Source organism: Pundamilia nyererei, unplaced genomic scaffold (assembly GCF_000239375.1).
Source record: "Pundamilia nyererei isolate P.nyererei 1_Seehausen unplaced genomic scaffold, PunNye1.0 scaffold00001, whole genome shotgun sequence".
Taxonomy (NCBI): Eukaryota; Metazoa; Chordata; class Actinopteri; order Cichliformes; family Cichlidae; genus Pundamilia; species Pundamilia nyererei.
In genome coordinates, this window is record NW_005187402.1 from 3,597,518 (window position 1) to 3,607,646 (window position 10,129).

A 10,129-nucleotide genomic window follows, 5' to 3' on the forward strand; every position below is an offset into this window, starting at 1 on the left:
TTACTTTATGCTTGTGGATCATATCATAATCATTTGCAACCCTTTTGAGGCAAATTTCTCTCCATGAACTGGGAGAACTGGAAGGAGTAGGAAAAGAATGCTCCGAACACTCAGTTTTAGACAGTTTTTTCTACTCCTGGCTGTGTTTGATGTCAGAGAGAAGAGATATCTAAAAACTGGTCATCTGTAGCACACATCTCGGGCTGTGACTAGCCCACCGACCTGTTGATCAAAGCTTCTGTTTGTGAGAGACAGGACAATATGACAAAAATCAATTTGAAGGAAATGGAATGGAACTAAAACTACATAAACGGTGTGTTTTTAAGCAAAACCATTTTCCTCCCATTTCCCTTTCAGATGTAAAGCATCTAAAATGCTAGCTCTTATTATGGGGTTTAATTGAGCCCAGCAAAATATAAATCCAGAATATTATATCATTACTTTACTGCCATGTTTAAGGGATTCATCAAGAAACCGCACCGTTCTGTAGCCAAATGATATATTTCTGCTCACGTTGTTGGAGCTCATCCATCCATTCAGGTCAATAACGTCATGAGCACATTTAAAAAAGGAAGGTTGTGTTTTAACATCATCTCCTGTTCTGTCAAACTCACCTCAGCGAAGGCTCGGCGCTTCCTGTTTTGTAACAATTAGAAGAATGTGTGTTTTCCTGTGGAAAAGTCCTGAATTTCTTTGTTTTCCTAAGTGGTGCCACTTCCTGCTTTGTCTCAGTCTGTCACAGGAAATATCTAGTTACATTTTACTGATTTCTCTCATCATCCTAATTACTGGGAGACAACAAACCATCACTTAAAAAACTAAAAGTGTCTTTTCAGTTGATATATATTTTTATACGACACATTCCAAACACTCTGCATGGGTAGCTTATGGTATGTTGTTGTATGTCGTGATCCGCCATCTGGTTCTTTTTTTCTTCTACCTGTCTTGTTATAGAAGCTGTGAAACATCACTCTGTGCTGTGTTTATTTCTTCGTCTTCCTGTTTCCCAAAGGTCGAAGATCAGTCTGGGAGGCAAGGCTTTGTCACATGACTCCGTGTTTGTTTCTGACTCATCGGAGGCGAACGAGGCTCTGGGGGCATCGCAGGACAGCATTCATGGGAAGGTGAAATCACTCCAGGTATGCACACACAAACGCAGTTACCGGATCAAAGATAAACATGTTAAAGTTAAAGTCCTCTCAGGTCTAGTACACCAGAGACCCCCGACCCCTTGACCTTTGACTACAGGGGTTATTAAGGAATAATAAACAAATAAAGATTCACAGTCTGACACATTTAAGTGTGTTTGGGAGTGAGCACTTCTATGCCCCAGGGCACTGAACAAAGTGCTGCCAGCAGATCTTCTATATATTAAGCCTGTGGGATTACGAGTAATAAGTGGCATTAAATAAGCTTTGACTTTTTACACACAAGTTTTGATCCATGTGTAATGTGATAAACGCAGCGGTTTGGACAGGCGGAACTGATGTGTTTCACAAATAGAGATTAAAGTTCTGTCAAAGCAAAATGAAAGGACCGCGTGATGAGAAGAACTGCAGACAGATAGAAAGAGTATCTGTCACAATAGTGGGCTAAAAGGGGAAGACATGAGACCCAGATGGACGCGCTGACCTCCAATGAAACGGCTCCGCTGAGCTACAGAGGAGTGAGACTCAAACAACTCCTTTAAGCGATTTTTGCTAAAAAGAAACACTTTCTCCTGTAAGCTAAAATAAAACAGAGGAAGTGTTTGATTTGGGCTCCTTTGTAGATCAGAAAGTGTGTAACGGACACGGGCAGAGTGCCTGATAATCAAATCCAAGAGTTTTCAGGCAAAACAGCCACAGATATTTTGGCGAGATGCAAGTTGCTAATAGATTGAGTTCCATAAAGTGAATTTACTGTGGAAAAACAATCTAATGGAGATTTCCTGACCTTAATCCTCGCTGTGAGCTGTGCTGCCTGTTTGATAAGCAGAATGAGGCCATTCCAGAGCCAAAAATAAACACATTATGTAAGGATCGATACACTACAAGGCCATTAACATGATGCACAGGAGAGTGACTGTCATGTAGTAACTCACTAAACAAGGGTGTTGCCACTGTGACCGGTCCAGAAAGCTTCAGATAGAAAAAATTCCATTTGATGGCGTTTTTGGGCCTGCGTTTGTTGTCCAGTAGTATAGCTCTTTAAGCGTAGGAATTCAGACAATACAGAAGCTACAAAGATGCAATTGCATCCTGTCCTACCAGAAAAATCACACAAAAACAGGACACCGGCCAACTGAGATGATATAAAAGACAGGTGTAGCTGCTGTGAGGTCAGCCACTGCTTTATGAAGTTGTGTTATGTTTCAACGTTGCCTTCTTTGGTGTTTTGAAGCTGGATGTTGCAGTCGAGGGGTAAATCTGACCAGGAAGCTCACAGGCTAGTAACATGTCTATCAGAAGTCATTAACATTGGATCATCTTCCTTTCTGTCAGTGAGTTTAACATTTTGCTCACTCTTACCCAAAACTAGTAACCTGGTCCATAAACCTATCAGGAAATCGTTTACTGTGGGTCACAGCTGACAGCCGATTTCTCATTGGTGTATACAGGAGCAACCACAGCTATCACCCCCTGGTGGCCGTTAAAGAGAATGCAACTTTGCGGCTACAGTGTCTCCATCTTTTACACTGTCTGTGGCCCGACAAGTGGACAATTTTCACTCCACTACAAAGACTTTTGTCTTCTGTGGGACCGTGGCTAAAGGGCAAGCACTAACAACTGTAACACACTAACCACTGGTTCAACATATTTTTGATGCTGCCCCCTGGTGACAGTACACAGCTACTACATACAGGTGGAGCTCTGCCGTGCTCTGCGTTGGACCTATAGACTACCAGTGCACTATTACAGCGGAGCGGAGGATGAATTTGAGGATGTCCACCCTGTCACACGGCAGCTAGCATCATGAGCAGAGTGATATGATTGGCAGGTGCAGTTTAATAGAAGGGTAAATGCTCACGAGAATCTTTGTGCAAGTGTCAGTTAGCTCCATTATATTCAACAGAGAGCAGACATGTGTACAGCTGATATGGGCAAACCAGTGCTAAAAGGGAGAAATGCATGAATGTGGTTTTTGAGGTGAACCCTCCCTTTAAGCACATTTTCACGCACATTTAAATTAAAAAACTACATTTCAGATTAATTTTAGCTTCCACCCACAAACAGCTTCCAGTATATAAGCTGACGATGTTAAAATAGAAACATTTAGAACAGCAGATTCTTTGTGACTTTGTCAAGAAACTTGTATTGTGTGTCCATGTGTGTCTGTGTGTGTTGGTGCGTGCCAGTGTCCAGCCCTGCTACAGAAAAGCTGTATTGTCCTGTGCTGTGAAACTGAGTAAATGAGTCCTTGACTGACTGTTACAGGGAAGCACGCAGATAAAGACTGTTTGAGTTTCTGCGATACCAGCTACACACACAGATACACAATCACTTTCAAAGGGCTTTCGCTTCTCTGTCAAGTGCCCAGCTATGAGTCCTCACTGGTCATTCCCTGTTAGTCATATTCCACCACAGTAAAGATCTTTTCCCCCTGCAAACAGCTGTAATGCTCAATAAACATGTACTCAAACACGCCATTGTTAGCCTTTCATACAGAGCTGTAGTTTATTAAACAGGGTCTCAGATATGGTGTTTCCCCAACTGTAAGTAATGATAAACACCTTCACTTCCTTATAAAACAAACAGGTGAGCACATGCCTGAAACGTGCACACACACTAACTCTGCTGTCATAAATGTGCTTTTTTTTTTTTTTTTTTCCTCCTCTGCAGCTTCAGCTGAAGCAGGCCATCAAACTGGGCTCTCCACCGTCTCTGATGTGTGTGAAGAGGGCAGAAGATCCTGCGACCATGTCTGAGGATGACGGCCTACCCTGCAGCCCACCAGAATACACAACAGTTCACACGGTCTTGATAAAGACATGCTTTCAATGATGCCTTCCTTCTGTTAGTGCCCCTGAGTTTGGCTCCTAACATTCTTCTCCTTGTTCTTGGTGCGTCTCCCAGAATCAGGCTCAGGCGAACAGTTCCATCAGTCTGGAGGGAATAGACAGCGATGAGGACCGGGTAAGCATCAGCGCAACGAAAACTAAGATACTGCATTGTTTATTTCATGCTTTGTTCCATTCACAACCGACACATTTACCGACGAGTGAACTTCCACGCTGCGATGCTTTACGATCTGCACCGTGTCCTGCTTGTGGCATTGCAACCAAAACAGCGATTCAAGTAAGATCGATGTGATTTGTTAAAGCCAGGAGGAATCTTTGTGGATGTGTTGGAGCTGTGTGCGATTGCTCCTCATGTGACTGTGGCGGAGAACAAATCTCATGATCCCGTCTAATCACTAAAACGCTGCTCTTGGTTCTAAATAAAAGCCCCTTCATGCAAAGTGACATCTTTCCCTATGTTCCCGCTCTTTGGCGCTCTTTTTCCCCCTCTGTTGCTTTTAGTCTTTTTGTTTCAGCTTTCTCTTTTTTGTATCCTTAAATTGTCGTCCTCCTGAGCCTGCGTATAAATCTGCGGTTTAACCAGTGTTACCCAGAATGCCTCATATTCTCCCTAACAATAATTTCAAATGAGTCCTTTTTATGGATCCAGAGAATCACAGTGCCAGTTCACGATAAGGCAAATGTCCCGAGAACATCAGCTATCCAATTAGTCTCACTGACTATAATATGGCCTAGAAGCACAGTCAGCAAACTATGACAAAGGAGCCTTTAATGATAGTGTACTTTTAGCAGTTTCAGGCGGGTTTTGGTCATTCTCCCACTGGAAAGAGCCACAAATGGCTGGCTACAATGACAGGCACACAAAACCCTGAAAATATCCCCTTTAAAGTCAATTCCACACACAGGAATGTGGTCAAGGATAGACTGCACTTACAGTGGCACTTTGTGCAGTTTATCCATCCACTGAGAATTCACTAAGACATCAATTGTTTACTTGATTGTGGGTTTTTTGTTGTTTTTGTTTTCTTTTTTGTTTTTTCCCCCCAGGCTTTATTTAGAAAATGAATTTGATTTATTTGCAACAATCCAGGCTTTGACTCACACCATCGCTGTCAGCATACGTCACTGTGGAGACTTAGGTCTAGGTCAGCCAGTGTTAAATGCATTTACAGTAAATATAAAGAGTGCAGACTTTGTCATCTTTTCACACATACTTGTCTGTAGTTTGTGGATATAAGTTGGTCATTAGAGGAGTTCAGACTGCCTGTTTCTATTAGCAGTGGATGATCAAACTGTGTGTAAGACAAAGAACATCGTTTGAGAATGAGATGATCTGAGAATCATCTCCTGAGTTTATTGTTTCCATTGTGTTGTAAAGTGAAGCCGGCACACAAATATCTGTAATACTTCCAGATCCCAGCAGGGGGCGACTCTGCTAGTTGCATAAAGAAGCCAGATTGTCCATAGATCAGACATAACATCATAATCACCTGTCTAATATTGTTTTGGTCCCCTGTTTTCTTCCAAAACAGTCCTAACCCATCGAGGAAACACTAGACCCCTGAAACTGTGCTGTGGTATCTGGCACCACGATGAACTTGTCTGGCCAGCACATCCCACAGATGCTTAAGTGGATTTAGAGGCAAAATCAACACCTCAAACTCGTCGTTGTGCTTCTTAAACCATTCCTGAACTATATTTGCTTCGTGGCAGGGTCCTTTATCCCGCTGAAAGGGCTCACAGCCATCTATACTGTTTGCATGAAAGGCTGCACATGGTCTGCAGCAGTGCTTAGTTAGGCGGTACGTGTCAAAGCAGGACCCAAAGTTTCCCAGCATCCTCAAAGGTTCCATTAGTGCCATGTATATGAAGCCACCTATTATGTAAGTGAACACTGACAGCGTTAGCAACCAGCTGATTAACAGCATAATCTTTATTGTTATTAGATGAGATCTAGATGAATTAAAAGGAGAATCAATACTGGATATAACATCAGGTGGCCAATTGGAAACGAATGGATACTAACATATAAGGTTACAGTGTATCACTTATTGCAGGTTTAAGGAATCAGTGTTTTTTAATTGTGAGTCACTGTTTGAGACTCGGTGATGAAACGGTGCTTCAGACATAACATTGGCTCAGCATCCTTTCTCACCATGGAGACTGGAACGTGATTGGCTGTTTACTTCTTTCAGTGTCGTGTTTTTAAATCCTGTACGGACATAAATGGAGAGGCTTATGTTCAACACATATCTGCAGCACAGGAAATAGTTGTCATGTGCCGTCTGTGATAGTGGAAGATGGGCGTGCGTGTGTGTGTGTCTGTTTGGGTGTGGTCATAACCAATCCTCCAGCTTCTCTTCAAACCTTAAATGGAAGTCTGCAGCTTGACCTCTTCTTCCTCTGTATGTTGCTTTCCCCCTTTCCTTCTCTCTGACCTTCTTTTTCTTTTCTCCAGCCACAGTACATGTTATTCCACTGACCGTGTGTGTGTGTGTGTGTGTGTGTGTGTTGAGTGTTCAGAGTGCATTCCAATGGTTTCTTTGGCAGTCAGCATGTCTGCTTGTAGTTAAAGCATTAAGAGTCTGCCTCTCTCTCACTCACACACACACACACACACACACACACACACACACACACACACAGGGAACCCTATATTTTGTTAAAGAAGTACTGTGTTATGCGATATTTCATGAATATGTTTTAAGGGTAATTTCAGTTAGATCATAAAACAAACCATGTGTTCACACAACACACTTTTTGGTTTACATGCAGAATGAAAACTATGAAATGGTATTTTACAGTCTAACAGATGCAGACAGACATTAGCATGGTGTGTGTGTGTGTGTGTGTGTGTGTGTGTGTGTGTCTTTAGTGGAAGAAGAGCAGTGTTTTTGTGGGTTTCGTGTTGAAATAAGTGAAAAGGTAAGTTTGTGAGAGGTGAGAGAGGTGGGTTTCTGTGATGACAGACTAGTGTTGGTTCTGCAGATAAGGACTGCTCATGTTTGTACAGCTGGACTCCCCCTCTCCTGCTCAGTCTCTGGCTACTTGTTTGCATCCTTGGGGGATTTTTCAATGTTTGTGCTTTTAAGCTTCTTACAAGTGTGGCTGATGTCTGAGAGTTGACCACTTCTATTTGGAACCGTCCCACTTGTGGGGGTGGACAATTGGATGGATGGTCAAATTCTGTCCCCAGAGATCTCTCCTGGTTGAGTGTTGCTAAATGCTAAATGAGTGTTTCCTGTCTTCCCAGCTGTCCTGCGCAGCCTCCAGCAGAGCAGTGAGCCCCCTGGTGGTTCCAGGAGACTTCAGCCAGCCAGCCAGTCCTTTTGTCTGTCTGGATAACTCTGCAGCCAAGCACAAGCTGGCCCTGAGGCAAAAAGCCAGGAGGAGACCTGCCAGTGTAAGAGGGGGAACAAAAGCTCTAGCATGAATAAACACTAATACTCCCATTACTTTAAATGGATCTTTATAGCTTTTCATGGCGTGGCTCTCATTGCATAGAGTCTCTGTTTTGTGATAAAACTGGACCTAACAAAGTAATTCCCCAACTATAAAAAAGAAACCTAAACAGTGGGACAATCAAAGTGATTAGTCAATAGTTTCCCCACATTATCTAAAAACCTTTTTATATGGAGGTTAAACTTAAAGTGAGTGCAGAAAAGTACAGCAGCCAGAGAACGGGTCAGGTGGTCCTGTCTGCACAGGCGTTTGTCCTTCTCAGTCATTCAAACTTTTCAAAGAAGTTACGCTGAGAAAAAAAGTGATTTTACTGATACAAATTCATGAGACCTGTTGCTGTATTGGATGTTATCACATGTGTGCTGCTACAGTTTTCTAGGACTGCTTAGCTGATTGTTCATTGGCGATTGATGATGCTGATGTCATCACAAATGTCTCGTTTCTGTGCAGCGAACAGAGGGGAAAGCAGGGCAAGAGTCTGAGATGGAGGCGAAGCTGACGACCTCCACACCGCTGCAAGACCAGCAGGAGGCAGAAGGTGTGTGCGCAAAGCCCCTAGTTTTCATGTATGGAAGCCTGTGAATGCCAATATTAAAACAAAAGTATTTAATCAAATAGAAGGGTTATAGTCCACATGAGTGCAAAAGATACATATATGTATTTGTTTAAGTTATTTTGGTAACACTGTAATTAAATGGAATATTACTGTATTTTATGTGAAATTACAATGCAATTATATTTACATACACTTAAACACAAGAATAAGGGGAGAACAAATCAGGTTTTTAAAGGAAACAAAGATATAATTCTACTGTGAGTAATTTTAACTACTGTATAACCTTACAAGAAACCAGACACACATTTTAGTGTAAATAATTTTAAGTGCAACAGTTGAATAATAGAAAATCAGTCATGAATATAACTTTACAAAGTTATTTAATATTCATTATATTTATATTTATTTATTCATAATAATTATTATTTTTTATAGATAATTCACACAAATAATAATGAAGTGGTTCATATTGGCTGCCATCAGCTTCCATATACTTGTTACTTATAAGTCTGATGATAAGATGACACTTTTTTGTGTGTTTGATTCAGAAGTGGCTGATGTTCTGCTGAAACCAGAAGTTGAGAGGGAGGAAAATGAGGAAGAGGAGAGCGAGGAGACGGATCAACCACAACATTCCATACAATCCCTGTTGGGAGATGAGGAGGAGGGAGAAGATGAGTCCGATGCCGAACAGGATGTTTCTCACGGCCCGGACACTTCCTCTCCTCCTGAGCCAAGTCACTCGGAGGAAGAAGACTCCGACAGCCAGCCCCTGCCCTCCTCCAAGCTCAGCTCAAGCGCCTCCTCTCTGGATAGTCCCAGGTGAATAGAAATGGTTTCCTTTTGGTTTTCCTCTCCCAGGAGTGTAGCTTGGTTTGTTTCATCTTATCTCTTGATTTCTGCTTCTAGGGCCACACCAGAGCCCCCTTCTGGCTTGACGGACACAAGCATGGCTTCCAGTGCAGCGGAGAGTAAGGATGTAAGTGACTCTGCATCTGAAAGTGAAGAAGATGGGCTCCAGAACCACGGGGAGGAGGAGAACTCCTTCTTACAGGAGGTGCTGAGCTCTTTGAAGACGCCCCTCGTATCTGCCTCGCTTGATATGAAAACTGAGGGCGCCGTCCTGGAGATGAAGGAGGAAGAGGTCAAAGAAAAGGAGGAAGAAGAGGTAGAAATGGAAGAAGAAGAGGAGGTTAAGGAAGAAGAGGAAGAGGTGGATGAGTCCCTCAGTTCTCAGGCTGCTCCCTCGTGCTCCATGCTGTCAGATCAGACCACGAAGGAAGAGGAGCAGGTTGTCACTTCCTTGTGGCAGGAAGAAGAAGAAGGAGGAGTGGATGCTGAGGAAGAAACGGAGGAGGAGGAAGAGGAGGAAGAACCAGCTGTGGAGAGATTTATTCGATCTGATGTATGAATCTTTGGTTATTTGACATTTTAAATGGATTTTGTGTGGAAGATAAAAGGCCCCATGCCTTCCTCACTTACCCTAAACTCCTCTGACGCTGCTTCGTGAGTGTCTTCATATATTAGGCAGTTTATATGTCAGCCAACGCGCACTGTGGCAGGAACAAAGGGAAGCATATGATGTGAAGCTACAAATGCAGACACGGCCCAAAACTAGAATTAGACTCGCATGAGATATGAATGTTCCACGCATGGAGAAAATGAGGGAACACAGATTCCAGTGCAAGGGAACTTTAAAAAAATGTTCATCCACTTTATTTTTAAAAATCTAAATAAGGTTAAATTGAATTTCGATTTTTAAATCCAGCATTAACTAAAAGCTTTATCAGAAAGACATTTGTCACTAAAAGCTCTTTCAGATGTGATAGAGGCGTAGAGTTATTATTTTCTCATTTTTAGAACATTTTTATTTAATTACAACTTTTGCTTTTTATTCAGTTTAGTTTCTCTCAGGAAATGGGAAAAAAAGGTAGATGCAAGAAAACAGATTTAACATGATCATGGTTTTTTTGGGGGGGAGGCACTATTGCCTCACAGGTTCTGAGTTCAATTCCACCATCAGGCCGGGGTCTTTGTGTGCATGTTCTCCCTGTGTTTGCGTGCGTTCTCTCTGGGTCCTCTGGCTTCCTCCCACAGTCCAAAGACATGCA

The 10,129-nt window shown here is 42.4% G+C and overlaps 1 protein-coding gene across 5 annotated transcripts in view; it reads left to right on the forward strand.

The window, feature by feature from the left end:
* Positions 1-10,129, forward strand: part of LOC102206403 (histone-lysine N-methyltransferase SETD1B) — a 48,160-nt gene that overhangs the window by 31,862 nt on the left and 6,169 nt on the right. For all 5 annotated transcript variants that reach the window (XM_005719433.1, XM_013908304.1, XM_005719434.1 and 2 more), the window contains exons 4-10: positions 1,013-1,139; positions 3,822-3,956; positions 4,056-4,115; positions 7,254-7,403; positions 7,913-8,000; positions 8,567-8,840; positions 8,928-9,423. In XM_005719433.1, coding sequence (XP_005719490.1) covers positions 1,013-1,139; positions 3,822-3,956; positions 4,056-4,115; positions 7,254-7,403; positions 7,913-8,000; positions 8,567-8,840; positions 8,928-9,423 — 1,330 coding nt within the window. The remainder of the gene's footprint in view (positions 1-1,012; positions 1,140-3,821; positions 3,957-4,055; positions 4,116-7,253; positions 7,404-7,912; positions 8,001-8,566; positions 8,841-8,927; positions 9,424-10,129) is intronic.